Consider the following 20,523-nt stretch of genomic DNA (forward strand, 5'->3'; position numbering starts at 1 on the left):
AGACTGCACTCGTGAAGGTGGTAAATTACCTTTTAATGGTGTCTGCCAAGGCTCTGCATCTGTTCTCGTACTCCTAGACCTTAGTGCTGCTTTTGATACCATTGATCATCACATTCTTTTGGAGAGATTGGAAACCCAAATTGGTCTACACGGACAAGTTCTGGCCTGGTTTAGATCTGTCAGAAAGATATCAGTTTGTCTCTGTGGATGGTTTGTCCTCTGACAAATCAACTGCAAATTCCGGTGTTCCTCAAGGTTCCGTTTTAGGACCACTATTGTTTTCACTATATATTTTACCTCTTGGTGATGAAATTTGGAAACATACTGTTAACTTTCATTGCTATGCGGACAATACACAGCTGTACATTTGATGAAACATGGTGAAGCCCCAAAATTGCCCTCCCTGGAAGCCTGTGTTTCAGACATAAGGAAGTGGATGGCGGCATGTTTTACATTTAAACTCGGACAAAACAGAGATGCTAGTTCTAGGTCTCAAGAAACAAAGAGATCTTCTGTTGGATCTGACAATTAATCTTGATGGTTGTACAGTCGTCTCAAATAAAACTGTGAAGGACCTCAGCGTTTCTCTGGACCCTGATCTCTCTTTTGACAAACATATCAAGACTGTTTCAAGGACAGCTTTTTTCCATCTACGTAACATTGCAAAATAAAAAACTTTCTGTCCAAAAATGATGCATAAAAATGTATCCATGTTTTTGTCACTTCTAGATTAGACTACTGCAATGCTCTACTTTCCGGCTACCCGGATAAAGCACTAAACTTGAGAAAAACACAGCTGAAAGAATCTTGACTAGAACCTATAAAATGTATCATATTACTACAGTGCTAGCCTCTCTACACTGGCTTCCTGTTAAGGCTAGGACTGATTTAAAAGGTTTTACTGCTAACCTACAAGGCATTACATGGGCTTGCTCCTACCTATTTTTCTGATTTGGTCCTGCCGTACATACCTACCACAAGACTCAGGCCTCCTTATTGTCCCTAGAATTTCTAAGCAAACAACTGGAGGCAGGGCTTTCTCCTATAGAGCGCAATTTTTATGGAATTGTCTGCCTATCCATGTGAGAGATGCAGACTTGATCTCAACCTTTAAGTCTTAATTGAAATCTCATCTCTTCAGTTGGTCCTATGATTGAGTGTAGTCTGGCCCAGTGGTGTAAAGGTGAACGGAAAAACACTGGAGCGACGAACCGCCCTTGCTGTCTCTGCCTGGCCGGTTCCCCTCTTCTCCACTGGGATTCTCTGCCTCTAACCCTATTACGGGGGCTGAGTCACTGGCTTACTGGTGCTCTTCCATGCCGTCCCTAGGAGGGGTGCGTCACTTGAGTGGGTTGAGTCACTGACGTGATCTTCCTGTCCGGGTTGGCACCCTCGTCTGGGTTGTGCCATGAAGGAGATCTTCATGGGCTATACTCGGCCTTGTCTCAGGATGGTAAATTGGTGGTTGAAGTAATCCCTTTAGTGGTGTGGGGGATGTGCTTTGGCAAAGTGGGTGCCTGGTTGGCCCTGTCCGAGGGTATCGTCGGACAGGGCCACAGTGTCTCCCGACCCCTCCGGTCTCACCCTCCAGTATTTATGCTGCAACAGTTTGTGTCAGGGTCAGTCTGTTATATCTGGAGTATTTCAGATATCCGGTGTCCTGTGTGAATTTAAGTATGCTCCCTCTAATTCTCTCTCTCTTTCTCTCTTCTCTCTGAGGTCCTGAGCCCTAGGACCATGCCTCAGGACTACCTGGCCTGATGACTCCTTGCTGTCCACAGTCCACCTGGTCGTGCTGCTGCTCCAGTTTCAACTGTTCTGGAACCCTGATCTGTTCACCGGACGTGCTACCTTGTCCCGGACCTGCTGTTTTCGACTCTCTCTCTCTCTACTGCAACTGCTGTCTCTAACTCTGAATGATCGGCTATGAAAAGCCAACTGACAGTTACTCCTGAGGTGCTGACTTGCTGCACCCTCGACAACTACTGTGATTATTATTATTTGACCATGCTGGTCATTTATGAACATTTGAACATCTTGGCCATGTTCTATTATAATCTCCACCCGGCACAGCCAGAAGAGGACTGGCCACCCCTCATAGCCGATTTTAATTGTAATAATGACAATTACAACAATACTGAATGAACACTTTTAACTTAATATAATACATCAATTCAATTTAGCCTCAAATAAATAATTAAACATGTTCAATTTGGTTTAAATAATGCAAAAACAAAGTGTTGGAGAAGAAAGTAAAAGTGCAATGTGTGCCATGTAAGAAAGCTAACGTTTAAGTTCCTTGTTCAGAACATGAGAACAAATGAAAGCTGGTGGTTCCTTTTAACATGAGTTTAAACGTTTATTCTTTCAGTGAAATATGGAACCGTTCCGTATTTTATCTAACGGATGGCATCCTTAAGTCTAAATATTGCTGTTACATTGCACAACCTTTAATGTTATGTCATACAGTGCCTTGCGAAAGTATTCGGCCCCCTTGAACTTTGCGACCTTTTGCCACATTTCAGGCTTCAAACATAAAGATATAAAACTGTATTTTTTTGTGAAGAATCAACAACAAGTGGGACACAATCATGAAGTGGAACGACATTTATTGGATATTTAAAACTTTTTTAACAAACCAAAAACTGAAAAATTGGGCGTGCAAAATTATTCAGCCCCCTTAAGTTAATACTTTGTAGCGCCACCTTTTGCTGCGATTACAGCTGTAAGTCGCTTGGGGTATGTCTCTATCAGTTTTGCACATCGAGAGACTGACATTTTTTCCCATTCCTCCTTGCAAAACAGCTCGAGCTCAGTGAGGTTGGATGGAGAGCATTTGTGAACAGCAGTTTTCAGTTCTTTCCACAGATTCTCGATTGGATTCAGGTCTGGACTTTGACTTGGCCATTCTAACACCTGGATATGTTTATTTTTGAACCAATCCATTGTAGATTTTGCTTTATGTTTTGGATCATTGTCTTGTTGGAAGACAAATCTCCGTCCCAGTCTCAGGTCTTTTGCAGACTCCATCAGGTTTTCTTCCAGAATGGTCCTGTATTTGGCTCCATCCATCTTCCCATCAATTTTAACCATCTTCCCTGTCCCTGCTGACGAAAAGCAGGCCCAAACCATGATGCTGCCACCACCATGTTTGACAGTGGGGATGGTGTGTTCAGCTGTGTTGCTTTTACGCCAAACATAACGTTTTGCATTGTTGCCAAAAAGTTAAATTTTGGTTTCATCGGACCAGAGCACCTTCTTCCACATGTTTGGTGTGTCTCCCAGGTGGCTTGTGGCAAACTTTAAACAACACTTTTTATGGATATCTTTAAGAAATAGCTTTCTTCTTGCCACTCTTCCATAAAGGCCAGATTTGTGCAATATAGGACTGATTGTTGTTCTATGGACAGAGTCTCCCACCTCAGCTGTAGATCTCTGCAGTTCATCCAGAGTGATCATGGGCCTCTTGGCTGCATCTCTGATCAGTCTTCTCCTTGTATGAGCTGAAAGTCTAGAGGGACGGCCAGGTCTGGGTAGATTTGCAGTGGTCTGATACTCCTTCTATTTCAATATTATCGCTTGCACAGTGCTCCTTGGGATGTTTAAAGCTTGGGAAATCTTTTTGTATCCAAATCCGGCTTTAAACTTCTTCACAACAGTATCTCGGACCTGCCTGGTGTGTTCCTTGTTCTTCATGATGCTCTCTGCGCTTTTAACGGACCTCTGAGACTATCACAGTGCAGGGGCATTTATACGGAGACTTGATTACAAACAGGTGGATTGTATTTATCATCATTAGTCATTTAGGGCAACATTGGATCATTCAGAGATCCTCACTGAACTTCTGGAGAGAGTTTGCTGCACTGAAAGTAAAGGGGCTGAATAATTTTGCACGCCCAATTTTTCAGTTTTTGATTTGTTAAAAAAGTTAGAAATATCCAATAAATGTTGTTCCACTTCATGATTGTGTCCCACTTGTTGTTGATTCTTCACAAAAAAATACAGTTTTATATCTTTATGTTTGAAGCCTGAAATGTGGCAAAAGGTTGCAAAGTTCAAGGGGGCCGAATACTTTCGCAAGGCACTGTAATTACGTAAAATTCTGTCAAATTAGTTCGCAATGAGCCAGGCACAATAAGAGCCCTGGAGAAATAGAAAAAATAGCCAAGCTCCTTGGCTACTCCCCTGCAAAGATAGACAAGATTGTCCAGCAATGGCATGCCATCCATCTTAGTAAATGGAATGAGACAAAAAACACACTGAGCTTCTGGAGTGAGATTTGGAAGTTCAGGGATGCAACTGATATCAACCCGTTTCAAGAACTTGCCATGGCTGCTGTGTCTGTGTTATCCTTGCCACACTCGAATGCTGAAGTCGAGAGAGTATTCAGCCAGATGAATGTGGTAAAAAGCAAACTTAGAAATTGTATGTCCTTGCAGACCCTTAACGCCATCCTGTACATTCGATATGGACTGAAGCTGTCTGGTGAGGCTTGCTATGAGCACCAGCTGCTGGATAATGTTTTGCAGCTTTTTGGCACATCAGCTTTTTACTCATTTTAGTCCAGACTAGTTACCATAATGTTCTCACATTGCCATTGATAGTTTTTTCTATTGTCTCTTTTTGGTCCATTTAGATTGTTAATGTAGATTGAATACAAAAAATATATATATATTACGGTTAAAAATGTTCATGTTTTACTGTGACCTGTTGTAGGCTCCTAAGTGGACCATAAGGTTACAAACCAATTTAAGAAAAATTAACTCTGCCAGAGTCTCTTTTGGGTCACTTTTGCCAGTCCCAAGCCCGGATGAAGGAGGAGGGTTGGAATTGTGACATAAAAAAAACAAGAATCGACAGAAGAAAGTTAATTTGTAGTTTTAAACATATTTAGGGTGTTTTTTACTCACTTTTTGTCTGTCCCACGACGTTATTCCTCTCTCCTATAGCGTCCATCACAATTACATGCACATGGACAATTATGCTATGATGTCATTTAGTGACTTCTAGCAACTTTTAGGACAGCCAATAGGTACTTTCCTTACTGAGGAGTTGGCAACACTGTACTACTGTATCCACACTATAGTAGGATAGCGTTGTGATATTGTTAGGCATGATTTTAGGTCTCTGATCAAAGTTGCATGTTGTAACTCGTTTCCCTTCAGTGAAAAGTAGTTATTTCATTGAATTAATCCATTTAAAAAAAGCATACTAGCACATCAAATTACGGTATTGTACACTAGCCTACCCTGCTATCAACACAGTAAATAATATTGCCAACGTGCTTTCGACAATACGTTATCAACAAAACATTTTACTTTCAAATAGACCACTTTTGCCTTAACCTAAATATTTCCTAAAATATCACAATTTAAATATAGCCTACATACTCCTCAATTGGATCAAGTACATCTTGGTAATTATTTTCATCGTCTCTAATGAAACATATCTGGGGCAGGCAGACACTCGATAATCGCTTCTGCCGCTTTAAAAAAAAAAGAATGTCTGTCGCCGCCGAGCTCTCAAATTCCGTCTCTCACTCTATGAACGATCACTGCAATCCAGATTCATTGGGACGTCCTTAACCAATTTACATTTATACTTGATAGTGGTATGGACATCCCAAGGAGCCCGAATAGCACGGACCCTCTGAGAAAGTCTATGAACTGCTCTATTCGACTGAAGGGACATCCCAAGGAGGCCGAATAGTACCTATGAACTCATGAAAGTGTGGAAGCAACTCTTATTGGTTGTCTGATGTGGAACAGGTAACAACACAGTCTGTGATTGGCTAACAATATTTTGATCTGTATACAGCGGGATAACCAACATAGTCATCTATGCATAGTCACTTTAATAACTATCTACATGTACATACTACCTCAACTAACCGGTGCCCCCGCACATTGACTCTGTATCAGTACCTCCCTGTATATAGTCTCGCTTTTGTTATTTTACTGCTGCTCTTTAATTAATTGTTACTTTTATCTCTTGTTTTTATCCATATTTTTTTTCAACTGTATTGTTGGTTAGGGGCTCGTAAGTAAGCATTTCACTGTTTGTATTCGACGCGTGCGACCAATACAATTTGATTTGATAAAATAACATACCATGAGATGTTGAGGGAAAGACAGATTATCTATAGATTAGGCATAATCTTTTCTAGGCCATTAGCGAAATACACAAGCCATAGGCTACACTATAGTTCAAGGTGGCTACGTTGGAATGTTTGCTTCCACGGGAAAAATTGTACATTTCTAACATTTATGGTTGAGATTTAATTAGTATAAATATAAACTATGCACGTTTTGATTTTCATTAACACGCGATGCAGGCGTCAAGCAGATGTAAGGCGTTGGTATCATGTCATGTAAAATCTGACAACGCAGGAGTCAAGCAGACATTAGTAAGGCGTTGGTATCATGTCTACTTGCACATTCATCTTCTGCACTTCTATCACTCCCGTGTTTAATTGCTAAATTGTAATTATTTTTCCACTATGGCCTATTTATTGCCTTTTACCTCCCTAATCTTACTACATTTACACACACTGTATATATATTTTTTTTCTATAGTGTTATTGACTACGTTTGTTTATATCCATGTGTAACTCTGCAGTTGTAAAAGAGAACTTGTTCTCAACTGGCCTACCTGGTTAAATAAAGGTAAAATACATTTCAGGTCAGGTGGTACTGTTGCCTCGGCTTTTATGTCACTTATCACCCTCCATAGCATGGGACTAAACCAGTTCAAAGGAAGGCGTTGTAAATGTAGACACGTTATGCTATATGGAATCCTTGGGACGTCACTATGCCGTTGAAATAAAACAAATTTGGAGGGTGTTTGGACGTCCCAATGACCCTTTATAGCACTAACATACTGTAGGATTTGACAGTGAATGACTGGACTGCGGACGAATCAAAACACGATTTGTTCTTGCGTAGTGGGTTGCGTAATTATGTCAGTCTTTTCTCTAATATTCACTCCGGCGACACTTGGCATAGGCGGTTGGGTCATTTGTGGGCTAGCCTAAAACGTGTTTTTCTTGCATTGCGTCGTCTGTTTTTACTGCGGGTCAGACTGGACAGCCTTATCTCTATTATATTATTCCACCAGTGCAACGAATAAAAAAAACGCTGTAAATCAACCATCTCCAATCGCGTCCAGTCGACGAGAAACGTCCACCCACTTCACCGCATTGCCAGACAAGGAGCCTCTCAATGATGTCATCATATTATCATTCGGGAAAGGAAACAGACATGGCGACGATGACCGAGCCGCTCTGTCTAGAAAGAGGTAACTACACAGAAGAGCTTTTGTCAATAGCACAACCTGAGCGTATCATCGTACCACAATCAGACGCGTCTTGAGATAAACACACTGGTATTTTATATGACATTTGTTGTGGGTTTATTTAGATGGAGTCCTATTACGAACATTGCGGATTAGCGACCAGTCGAAGCGTAGGCTATTAACTGACGTATTTATATAGGCTTAGCCTAACAACTTTGGCGTATGTACTTTGTTATTTGCGTTATCAGTGTATATAGTAGGTGCATAGCATAGCCATATCACATCCACGCCGATGACACCTGGAGTTGTCATGCGTAATAGTGCGCATTTTTATTTCACAACTTTATTATGCACAAATTGGGTGGAAAAGCTCTGCAGGCTTTGTCATAGAACCCCCTTGTTTGGTCGATTCATGGGGGATTCCCGTTTGAAATATTTGATTGAATAATGGGTGCCACAAAGTATTACATTGTTCATCTGATCTGTTGCTAATAAATCCGTTTAATAACCACTGTTGGAATGAAACAACATTTTTACAGTAACACTATGAGTAACGTTAGTGTTCATTTACGGGCTACACTATGTATTCCAGTGCTCTACAGATCCTCAAATGGAGGGACCCACTCACTGTAATATATTCCCGCTTGTGTTTAATTGTTAAAATATTTAGTCATGAGACATATTGAGGAGCATATCAGTGTGCAGATTCCTCTCCTTTGTGGCCATTCATACAGTACATGCACAAATCATTGGAAGTAGGGGTATGCAGGCTTTTGCTCCAACCCTGATCAGTTGCTTATCAGGTATTTGATTAGCCAGATCAGGTGTGTCAGAGCAGGGCTGAAGCGAAAGCCTCTGAAGCAAAAGCCTGGACACCCAGTAGCTCTCCAGGAGAAGGGGTATTCTACCCTTTTTCAACTCACCCTCTCCTCGCTCCTCTTTAGATGTGTGCAGGGTGATAGAGCTGCTGGACCGGCTGCAGAGAAGCGGTGAGCTGCCTCCTCCCAAACTCCAGGCCCTGCAGAGAGTCCTGCAGAGCAAGTTCTGTGCTGCCATCAGGGAGGTAGATATTATAATAACTTACCCACTATGCCTGATCTAGTTGTAGCCTGTATCCATCAGAGGTAGGACAGGCTACCTAAACCCAGCATGTCTGATCTAGATACTATAGGCTTTATCCATCAGAGAGGTAGGATAGGCTACCTAAACCCACAATGCCTGTTCTAGATACTGTAGCCTATATCGATCAGAGAAGTAGGATAGGCTACCTAAACCCACAATGTCTGATCTAGCAATATAGTTTATATTGTTTTTAGATTGGTTTGTATAGATGTGTATATAGCATGTATTCTTTGGAACTGAATTCCAAACAGACAAGGTTTATCATGATGTCACAAAAAAATGTATATTATGTAACAGTATATGTATTTACAATAAATAAAAGGTTTCATATTTACAGTGGTTACAACTAGGGTTGTTGTGGTGACCATATTACCGCCACACTGGCACATAAGTCATGACCGCAGAAAAATGACACGTGAACGTTGAGTCATAGTAATCTCCTCTTATGCACCTTGGACATGTTTTGGTAGTTCCTAACTTTTTAATGACCATTAGGTCCTAATGGCCTGGTACTCAGGGCTCTATTGTCCCTCTAACCTAGCGTTTCCCAAACTCGGTCCTTGGGACCCCAAGGGGTACACGTCTTGGTTTTGGCCCTAAAACTACACAGCTGATTCAAATGATCGAAGCTTGATGATTTTGTTCAGCTAAGTTCAATTATATTATTCTTACTATAATATCATATAAAATAATGGCACAGAACTTATAAGCATATTTTGTCAGCTAAATAAACAAGCCTACAGCCTATGGCATGGAGCATAGCCAGATAACATACAGTAGGCCAGATCATATTCTGTTCTTCGGAAATACATTTTCTTCATATCATAATGTTTCTTTAGACCTGACTAAAGTAAATAATGGATTTACTCTGATGGTGTTTATTAAATTGATTTGTTAGACTTTTTTTAATGTAGAGGCATGCATCAGCGACTTGCTATGCATGGAGACCTGGAGATGCTAAGTGTTTTTATGTTAATTAACGGTCAATTACAGTGAGACCAGCAGACTTTTTCATGATAATAACTGGCTGAAAAATGTAATGACCCCACAGTCCTAGTTACAACATGCATAAAATATCATTCTTAGGTACCATACTACCTATTTAATTAAAGTCCATATTCAAAGTTTATATTCGAAAACCCCAACCCTACACCCTATTTTCAATACTGCAACAGCAACATTGACATATCCTGTGTATCACACAAGTTATACTCTTTCTATCTCCTACCTAGGTAGTATGTCTATTTGTATGCTGTTACAGTACACTTCACTACATACACTACAATACACTTCACTACACTCAATTGTGTGTCATACCAACCACACCCACATCTATAAACATTGTATCACGTTTCATACCTGTCACATCAAGTAGACTGCTCTACGCAACATATGGAACGCTCCACGTTTCCTACCTGTCACTTCAAGTAGACTATTCGACACTACATATCTTAGTCCACTCTCCACCTCACTTCTGTGTGGGTCACACCAGCTTGATACATTGTGTCCGGTTTCATTTTGTTTATGAATTTACTTTTTTATCATCTGTGATTTATACATTTTATAATATTGTGTTTTATAAACCGGTGAAACTCATTAAAGTGCCAATGTCTCCAATGATTTGGATGTTTCTTGGTTTCCCCTCATGTTCTCTCTACATTTTCCAACAGGTGTATGAACAGCTCTATGACACTCTTGACATCGTGGGAGGGCCTGAGGTTCGTGCCCAGGCAACTGCCAAGGTAATGACAACAAACATTTAACACACATACAGAAAATGTACACTCCGGGAAAGAATAAACATCACAAATCCCATAACAGTCATATTAGTGTAATGGCGTCCAACTTCTCGTGCAATCTCACTTTCAACCTTTCCTCCAGGCCACAGTGGCTGCATTTGCAGCCAGCGAGGGACATGCCCACCCACGGGTGGTGGAGCTGCCCAAGACAGAGGAGGGCCTGGGATTCAACATCATGGGGGGAAAGGAGCAGAACTCCCCAATCTATATCTCCAGGGTCATCCCCGGGGGGGTGGCAGACCGGCAGGGGGGGCTGAAGAGGGGCGACCAACTGCTCTCTGTCAATGGAGTGGTAAGAGGGATTGGGAGGAGGGTGTGGTGTGTGTGTGTTTATGCTTACTCACATACACTATATATACAAAAGTATGTGGATACCCCTTTAAATTTGTGGATTCAGCTATTTCAGCCACACCTGTTGCATAAAATCAAGCACACCGCCATGCAATCTCCATAGACAAACATTGGCAGTAGAATGGCATTACTGAAGAGCTGAGTGACTTTCAACATATCACTGTCATAAGATGTCATCTTTCCAACAAGTCAGTTCATCAAATTTCTGCTCTGGTAGAGCTGCCCCCTGTCCACTGTAAGTGCTGTTATTGTGAAGTGGAAATGTCTAGGAGCAACAACGGCTCAGCCGCGAAGTGATAGGCCTACACAAGCTCACAGTACGGGACCGCCGAGTGCTGTAGTGCGTAAATAAATGTCTGTCCTCGGTTGCTACACTCACTACTGAGTTCCAAACTGCCCCTGGAAGCAATGTCAGCACAAGAACTGTTGTCGGGAGCTTCATGAAATGGGTTTCCATGGCCGAGCAGCCGCACACAAGCCTAAGATGACCATGTGCAATGCCAAGCATCGGCTGGAGGGGTGTAAAGCATGCCGCCATTAGACTCTGGAGCAGTGCGTTCTCTGAAGTGATGAATCACGCTTCACCATCTGCTAGTCGGACGGACAAATCTGGGTTTGGCGGATGCCAGGAGAACGCTATCTGCCCCTGGTGGAGGAGGATTAATGGTCTGGGGCTGTTTTTCATGGTTTGGGCTAGGCCCCTTAATTCCAGTGAAGGGAAATCTTAACTCTACAGCATACAATGACATTCTAGACAATTCTGTGCTTCTATATTTGTGGCAACAGTTTGGGGAAAGCCCTTTCCTGTTTCAGCAGGATAATGCCCCCGTGCACAAAGTGAGGTCCATACAGAAATGGTTTGTCGAAATCTTTGTGGAAGAACTTGACTGGCCTACACAAAGCCTTGACTTCAACCCCATCGAACACCTTTGGGATGAATAGGAATGTCGACTGAGAGCCAGGCCCAATCGCCCAACATCAGTGCCCGACCTCACTAATGTTCTTGTGGCTGAATGGAAGCAAGTCCCCTCAGCAATTTTCCAATATCTAGTGGAAAACCTTTGCAGAAGAGTGGAGGCTGTTTTAGCAGTAAAGGGGGGACCAACTCCATATTAATGCCAATGATTTTGGAATGAGATGCTTGACGAGCAGGTGTCCATATACTTTTGGTTGTGTGTGTGTATTGCAGAGTGTGGAGGGGGAGCACCACGAGAAGGCAGTGGAGCTGCTGAAGGCTGCCCAGGGCTCCGTGAAACTAGTGGTCAGGTACACGCCTAAGGTGCTGGAGGAGATGGAGGCCCGCTTTGAGAAGATGAGGAGCGCCAGAAGACGCCAGCAGCACACAAGCTACTCGTGAGGGAACACACAGACACACAAACAAGCAAGTACGTGAGCACGCTCACTCTCACAAGTCTGTTTTTTATGTAATTATTTTTCTCCGTCTCTCTCGCTCTCTTCTTCTCTCCCTCTCTTTCTCTATAATTTTCCCTAACACAGGTCTCTGGAGTCCCGAGGCTAGCCACTCCCACCCTCAGTCAAGCCTGTTGGACCCGCCACCTTAGTTCTGCTCCAATAGGAGGTCAGATGATAGAGAAGAAGGAAGTAACCAAAGTAGCCAGCTTAGATCTGTTATTTATATATGTTTGTGAAGTGCATCTATTATCCCCCTCCACTGCCTAACCCTTAGCAGGGGACTGCCTAGCCCTAGGTCATCCTTTACCCTCTGTGATTTTCTCTCCCCGTGTGAAACCTGCATCCTAGCGTATGGCAACCACGTGTTTAGTGTAAGAACAGAGGAGAGTAAGCATGGTGGATGTAGTTTAAATGCATAGGTCTATTTACTTTTCTACTCTATAGTGAGATGATTCTGTATGTATGTATGTATGTATGTATGTACACTTTAGGTAGGGTAAGCATTCCAAGGCTTTCATATTTACTATTTGTTTATTTATGTACTTATTTATTCATGAAATAAAGCCGGTAAAGGTTTGAACAGTCATTGTTTGTGATCATATTTGTGTAGCCATATGATTTGAAAACAAATTGGAGTTGTATTAGAAATTAGTTCTTGGGGTGGCAGAACTCATGTCAGAAAGGGCTAGCTGATCATGTTTCATAGTCAGATTTGCTTCAGATTTTGACACTGCAGTCTGCACAGAGTGCTTATCGCCACAATCAACTCTATTTCTTGCAGTTCAATGGTAATAGTAATTAAAGACAGTGCTTGACTTAGGCAGGAGCTCACTGGAGCTGAGTTCTGGCACCTCAAATGTTCTACTGCTTGAGCCCTTGTTCCTCTTAAAGAATATATGTTCAAAAGTATTGTGGAGTTCCTGCACCTAAATATAAACTGTACAGGCACCCAAAATGAGTACCGGAACCTATTTTAGTCTAAGTCAAACACTGATTGAAGATAGTAATTTATTCTTTAAGAATTTCACTTGTAAATCATGAGGAGTCGCCAGGGCCGATATTCATAAAGTGTTTCAGACTGATCCGAACTGATACTAGATCAGCACTTAAACGCACCCCCCTTCTTACACCCGGGAAAGGTCTTTTTGACGATGCCCATAGATAGGTCTGTCGTTTCTTTTTGCTTGTCTGTCTTTCAGCAACATAATGTCTTCTGGCTGAAGGTTGGGCTTCTCATTTTGCCACTTCTGACGACTCTGCAGGGAAGGCAGATCTTCTGGCACCGTTGGAATAAAGAATGTGTCGGCAAGGCTCTGTACTTGCCTCCATTGAAGACTGAAGTGGTCTTTCTCATTGAACTCCCCTTGTGGTGGGGGAACCTCAGCAACCTTTTCGGTGAGGAGTGTCGCTGGTGTCAAGATGAGGGGGGAGTCTGGATCTGTAGACACAGGAACCAGTGGACAAGCATTCACAATGGCTGAGACTTCTGCCATAAATGTGGTCAAGACTTTGTGAGTAAGTTTGGATGGACCCACCTTCAGCAACATGAAATCAAGGATGTGCCTCTTGACTCCGATCATTCTCTCCACGGGCAGGTCCAACATTCTGAGATTCCATCTTCCCACGTAGTCTTCGGCAAATGACGCATTGGTAGAGTGTGCTGCTAATGCAGCGTTTCCCAGCACTGACCCACAGACCAGCTTCTCTCAAAGCACCCTTAGTGAAGTGGCGCCCTTGATGGTGGACCTGCGCGTGGTGGTGGCAGCGGTGGATGAGTAGAGTAGTCACATGGCCCATTCCAGGGAGGATGAGAGGGTTGATTTCCTCTTGACCAAGGTTTTTTTGGGACAGGCATCCTCCAATCCTCAGTAGGCCTGAATCATCCATGTAGGGGCACAGACCAAAGAGTGGGCTCTGCTTAGGAATGGCTTTACCTTCTCTGATGCATTCCATTTTCTTGTGAAAGGTGCTGTGTTGCAGACTGCGTATTATGATTGTCTTGGTGTGATCCAGGTCTTCGATGGAGCAGGGTTTGTCACAGATGTGCCATCCTTTGCAGCATTCTGCTTTGTTTAAAAGAGTGAGCAACGTGCACAAGCCAAGCTGTTGCATCTGTCAGTGCTCACCAGCTTGAGAACCTCTCAAAGCGTTTGGGGTCAAACTTCTTTCTGTAGACGTTGGTGGCGTGGCAGGCAACTTGAGGGCGGATCTCGACATCAGATCCGGAGTCAACCAAGTCGAAAGGTATCGGAGAGGTTTCTGGCTCTGCTGACCTGAGCAAGGAAGCTGGTCCTGTCAACCATATGCTGTGAACAGACATCATGTGGCTATGAAGAATATTAATGAATCTCATTAAAACGATCAGCCGTACAAAATAATATAATGAAATGAAAGCTAAATATGTTATGATTAATTTTACTTACAGACAATGCTTCTACAAAGTGATAGCAAGCAAAAAGTTTTTCTCACATGAGCTGAATACAATCCAACCTTACAGTAAAATGCTTACTTACAAACCCTTAACCAACAATGCAGTTTAAAAAAGAAATAGATAAGTCTAAAATATAGTAACAAATAATGAAAGCGCAGCAGTAAAATAACAGGGAGTACCGGTACAAAGTCAATGTGGGGGTAATATGTACATGTCGGTAGAGTTAAAGTGACTATGCATAGATAATTAACAGAGTGTAGAAGCAGTGGAAAAGAGGGGTGAGGGGGCAATACATATAGTCTGGGTAGCCATTTGATTAGCTGTTCAGGAGTCTTATGGCTTGGGGGTAGAAGCTGTTAAGTATTTTGGACCTAGACTTGGCGCTCCGGTATTGCTTCACGTGCGGTAGCAGAGAGAACAGTCTATGACTAGGGTAGCTGGAGTCTTTGAACATTTTTAAGGCCTTCCACCGACACCGCCTGGTTACGAGGTCCTAGATGGCAGGATGCTTTGCCCCAGTGATGTACTGGGCCATACCCACTACCATCTGTAGTGCCTTATGGTCGGAGGCCGAGCAGTTGCCATACTAGTCAGGATGCTCTCGATGGTACAGCTGTAGAACTTTTTAAGGATCTGAGGACCCGTGCCAAATCTTTTCAATCTCCTGAGGGGGAATAGGCTTTGTTGTGCCCTCTTCACGACTGTATTGGTGTGTTTGGACTAGAGGTCGACCGATTATGATTTTTCAACGCCGATACCGATTATTGGAGGACCCAAAAAAAAGCCGATACCGATTAATCGGCCAATTTTTATTTGTATTTTTTTAACATTTTATTTGTAATAATGACAATTACAACAATACTGAATGAACACTAATTTTAACTTAATATAATACATAAAATCAATTTAGCCTCAAATAAATAGTGAAACATGTTCAATTTGGTTTAAATAATGCAAAAACAAAGTGTTGGAGAAGAAAGTAAAAGTGCAATGTGTGCCATGTAAGAAAGCTAACGTTTAAGTTCCTTGCTCAGAACATGAGAACAAATGAAAGCTGGTGGTTCCTTTTAACATAAGTCTTCAATATTCCCAGGTAAGAAGTTTTAGGTTGTAGTTATTATAGGAATTATAGGACTATTTCTCTCTATACCATTTGTATTTCATTAACCTTTGACTATTGGATGTTCTTATAGGCAGTTTAGTATTGCCAGTGTAACAGTATAGCTTCCGTCCCTCTCCTATACCCTACCTGAGCTCGAACCAGGAACACAACGACAACAGCCACCCTCGAAGCAGCGTTACCCATGCAGAGCAAGGGGAACAACCACTCCAAGTCTCAGAGCGAGTGACGTTTGAAACGCTATTAGCGCGCACCCCGCTAACTAGCTAGCCATTTCACATCAGTTATACCAGCCTAATCTCGGGAGTTGATAGGCTTGAAGTCATAAACAGCGCAATGCTTGATGCACAACGAAGAGCTGCTGGCAAAACGCACGACAGACTGCTCTAATCAAATCTTAGACTTAATTATAACATAACACACAGAAATACGAGCCTTAGGTCATTAATATGGTCGAATCCGGAAACTATCATCTCAAAGACAAGACGTTTATTCGTTCAGTGAAATACGGAACCGTTCCGTATTTTATCTAATGGTTGGCATCCATAAATCTAAATATTCCTGTTACATTGCACAACCTTCAATGTTATGTCATAATTACGTAAAATTCTGGCAATTCTGAACGCAAGAGAAGAGACACAATTTCACCTGGTTAATATTGCCTGCTAACCTGGATTTCTTTTAACTAAATATGCAGGTTTAAAAATATATACTTCTGTGTATTGATTTTAAGAAAGGCATTGATGTTTCTGATTAGGTACACATTGGAGCAACGACAGTCCTTTTTCGCGAATACGCATTGATTATATGCAACGCAGGACACGCTAGATAAACTAGTAATATCATCAACCATGTGTAGTTAACTAGTGATTATGATTGATTGATTGTTTTTTATAAGATAAGTTTAATGCTAGCTAGCAACTTCCTTGGCTTAATGCATTCACGTAACAGGCAGTCCCCGGCCACTATGAGCGCCTCCTCTGGATGAGCGTCTTCCTGTTTGTTTATGGTCGTATACAGCTCATTGAGTGCGGTCTTAGTTCCTGCATTGGTTTGTGGTGGTAAATAGACAGCTACGAAGAATATAGATGAATATAGTGTGGTCTACAGCTTATCATGAGATACTCTAGCTCAGGCAAGCAAAACCTTGAGACTTCCTTAGATTTCTTGCACCAGCTGTTGTTTACAAATATACATAGACCTCCACCTCTTGTTTTACCAGAGGCGGCTCTTCTATCCTGCCGAAAAGTGTAAAAACCCGCCAGCTGTATGTTATTCATGTTGTTGTTCAGCCACAACTCGGTGAAACATAAGATATTACAGTTTTTAATGTCCCGTTGGTAGGATGTACGTGCGCGTAGTTCGTCTGTTTTATTATTCAAATATTGTACATTGATGGTAAAGGCAGATTACCCACTCGCCTTCGGATCCTTAAAAGGCACCCAGATCTACGTCCCCAATATCTCTGTCTCTTTCTCCTGTGAATGACGGGGATGACGGCCTTGTCGGGTGTCTGGAGGAAATCCTTCTTTCAGTATGGGGTGATTAATCGCTGTCCTTGTATTTAGAAGCTCTTTTCGGTCATAAGAGACGGTGGCAGAAACATTAAGTACAAAATAAGTTACAAATAACGCAAAAAAACACCAGGGCACAATTGGTTATGTGACAGTAAAACGGCAGCCATCTCCACTGGCTCAATTATCACATGATGGATGATGGAGTTTGACAATATCTGCAGTTCCACAGTGACTTTCACCATTTTGAAATGTAAACAATTATTTTTCTACAGGATTGAGCACATTAAACGAACAACACACATCAACACAGGACAGTGGCCCCCAAGTGGTCAACAATGGAATTCCACGATAGCCTTAAGGAACTCAAACCCAACTACAGGGTCCAGAACAGTAGGGTATTCACTTTTTACATTTCAATAATAATGCACAAGGAGACACAAGTAAAGCCATTACAGTGCAATTCCGAGATCTGTGTACAGAAATGGGGATCAGGTTTCTTACCAAGCAGTATAAAATGTTCTATAAATGTTTAATGCAAGACATATAGACTATGATATGCTGTGGACAATGACAAATACACTGACCTAAATGTAAGAAAATAAATAGTCTATTCCCGCTTTCTAGCTTATGTAATAGCCTAACATGAAAGAATTGACAGGTCAATGACTTTATTACATTTAACCTAATTAATGTGGACCCAATGAACAATATTATGTGGTTAATGTGTTTAAATGCAGTCCTTTAACACCCCCACCTTGACAGATGGTAAACAGTGCAGGGGCTCTAATAATGTGGAGTGAATCTCATTAACGCAACTGTTTGGATCTGAATTAATCAGACATTCAGCCGTCATATTGTTTTAAAATAAACTTTGTTGAATGGTCAATTTTGTATTTATATTTTATGAATAAAAAAGGCACACATTCACACGTACTTGTGCTCACTTTCACACGTTTGTCACACTTTTAAGTAAAACATTTATGACATAAATAGAATTAAAACATTCACAAGTTCACACTTCATTGGGTTATTTATGTATTTATCCCCCCTCGTGTACACTACACTCACTCACACACACACACACACTCTCTCTCACATTCTCTATCTCACATACAGACACACGCACACACATATGATCCAATCGCTAAAAGGCTGGATTTTTTCTAATCACCAATTGTAGAATTTCAATTACATTTGTCAACCAGCCACTCACTGAATTTAAGGCTACAAAATGATTAGGTAACATATTTATTAAACAACTTGTAAGGTTAGAGAACATAATTTTAAGATTGTGATGGTCAGAGACAGAAGAGCTTATAATCACTGATGTTCATTTTTAGAGATTTATGTTTACCTAAACCTGTCGCTGCTTTTATACAGGCAACCCAATTCTGATATTCCACTAATTGTTATTTTATGGCAATAATTGGGCAAAAATATCAAATTGGGCTACCTGTGTAAACGCTAGGCTCTTACGAACCATCTTGATCTCGCAAACTTACATTGATAGTCTACACGGATACAGTCTTGCCTAGTCTTGCTAAATCCTTGATTTGAGACAAAGACAGTACAGTATTGTCTTGCACACTTTGTACAAAATAATGAAATGCAGTACTACAGGATATCTCTTAACGTAGCTCTTTATTAGCTAGCTATAACTGGCATGTTCACGTATCTTTAAAAAAAAAATTTGCATGCATGTTCAAACTGCCCATGACCTAACCATTTATGTGGTCTTAACCAATCATAGCGCAGTATGATATGACGGTAAAATGAATTCAATTACAATTCAGTATGTTTACACATATGAATATTACAAGTATGAAGATAGGCAGAAACTGCTTCTCCAATAGAAATCCCGATTACACTTGTAGGCGATGTCATGGCGACGCTGGCTAAGCTCATGCAGAAAAACATCATCGGGTGTGCAGGCTGTCAAAGCAAAGGCACTCATTCAATATAAAGTTGTTGTTTTTATTTTATTTTACCTTTATTTAACTAGGCAAGTCAGTTAAGAACAAATTCTTATTTTCAATGACGGCCTAGGAACAGTGGGTTAGCTGCCTGTTCAGGTGCAGAACGACAGATGTGTACCTTGTCAGCTCGGGGATTTGAACTTGCAACCTTCCGGTTACTAGTCCAAGGCTCTAACTAGGCTACCCTGCCGCCCCAAGGGTAGCCTAGTGACTAACATTTTGACTAAAATGAAAACGTTTCAGTTTGACACTTTCACGAGGTTGTAGTAATAACACGTTCATCTACTTAAAACATTGGCTCGAATCTAGGTTGTGCCTTTAGATTTCTAGAATTGAACCACTAAGGAATATTTTTTCACTTCTCAAACCCCAAACAAACCCTGGTCTGCTTGGTCTGTTTCTCAAGCGTTCCCGGAAGTATCGTGGTGTTGTGCCTCTGAGTTTAGAAACCATGTGCTTAAGAGTCTGGAACAGCTAACAGCTTTGATGTGTCGGCACAAACCAACTATAATGAAGGGCTGTGCCTTCAGACTTCAGCTACACTAGTTGGATATCCCGGTTTTGAATTGAACGGATCGTGATGTTTTACGTTAGAACCGACCCAGCCCTTCTGTTTCCAGCCAGCCCTTCCGTGGTTACCACTAGTTACCACAGCCACAAAGTAAAAATGGGCTATAGCGTAAAAATGTATCAACACGAAAATTAGCTTTTTGGTCTTGCCTTTTACTACAGTGGGCTAAATCAGCGTCACACAGTAATTTCTTGGTTGTCTAAAAACAAATATACTTTGAAACAAAAGTAAACACCTCACACATGGTTATGGGCTTTTAAAAAAAGAAATGTACCATGTCAGATATAGAGTTGAAATGTATTCAATTTTGAGTTTTCATCCCAATATTACACTTTATATACATCACAGAATACTGAAATATAATAAAACAATTTGACATAGAAACACAGGGTTATCAACGTAAAAAAAAATTTGATTAATTATTAGATTATGAAAAATATTAATAACATTCCACCCATGAGGCCACTAGGTAATTTGACTGCAGGAAAGGGGTACATTTAAGGTTAGGGTTAGGCATAAGGTTAACAGTGTGGTTAGGTTTAAAATCACGTTATAACCCCCTGGAGTCGATTGACGTGCAATTGTAGAAATAGGCAGGGTTTATGACTTTGTGGCTGTGGTAACTAATGACGACCCCCCCCCCCCCTTCCGTGAGAAAAAAAAACACACACACAGTAGCTAGCTGGGCAGAAACCTTCGGTGTTCAGACATCGTATCATGCATGATAGGGTGTATAACTCATCACACACACCTTCTAAACGTTAAAACAACCATTCTACACCAAAAACAAGTGACATATTAGACATTCTAGCTAGCTAGCTACTACTGTAGTATCCATGTTCACTTCTGGCAAGTTTCCTTCCTGCCCCCTAATTTTGCTGATACATGAACATTATGTACCCTAAACATTAATAGATCATAGTCTGGCCC

At 41.4% G+C, this 20,523-nt stretch overlaps 2 protein-coding genes across 3 annotated transcripts in view; one reads left to right on the forward strand and one right to left on the reverse strand.

Moving 5' to 3' along the window:
- Window positions 1-20,523, reverse strand: part of LOC139420919 (uncharacterized) — a 439,502-nt gene that overhangs the window by 194,957 nt on the left and 224,022 nt on the right. The gene's annotated exons all lie outside the window — the stretch shown is intronic.
- Window positions 6,979-12,564, forward strand: LOC139422107 (lin-7 homolog B (C. elegans)). The gene is made up of 6 exons (XM_071173256.1): window positions 6,979-7,296; window positions 8,238-8,356; window positions 10,086-10,157; window positions 10,297-10,506; window positions 11,755-11,918; window positions 12,063-12,564. Exons 1-6 carry the CDS (start codon window positions 7,221-7,223, stop codon window positions 12,082-12,084), a joined length of 663 nt encoding a protein of 220 aa, XP_071029357.1. The 5' UTR covers window positions 6,979-7,220; the 3' UTR covers window positions 12,085-12,564.

Source organism: Oncorhynchus clarkii, chromosome 12 (genome assembly GCF_045791955.1).
Source record: "Oncorhynchus clarkii lewisi isolate Uvic-CL-2024 chromosome 12, UVic_Ocla_1.0, whole genome shotgun sequence".
Taxonomy (NCBI): Eukaryota; Metazoa; Chordata; class Actinopteri; order Salmoniformes; family Salmonidae; genus Oncorhynchus; species Oncorhynchus clarkii.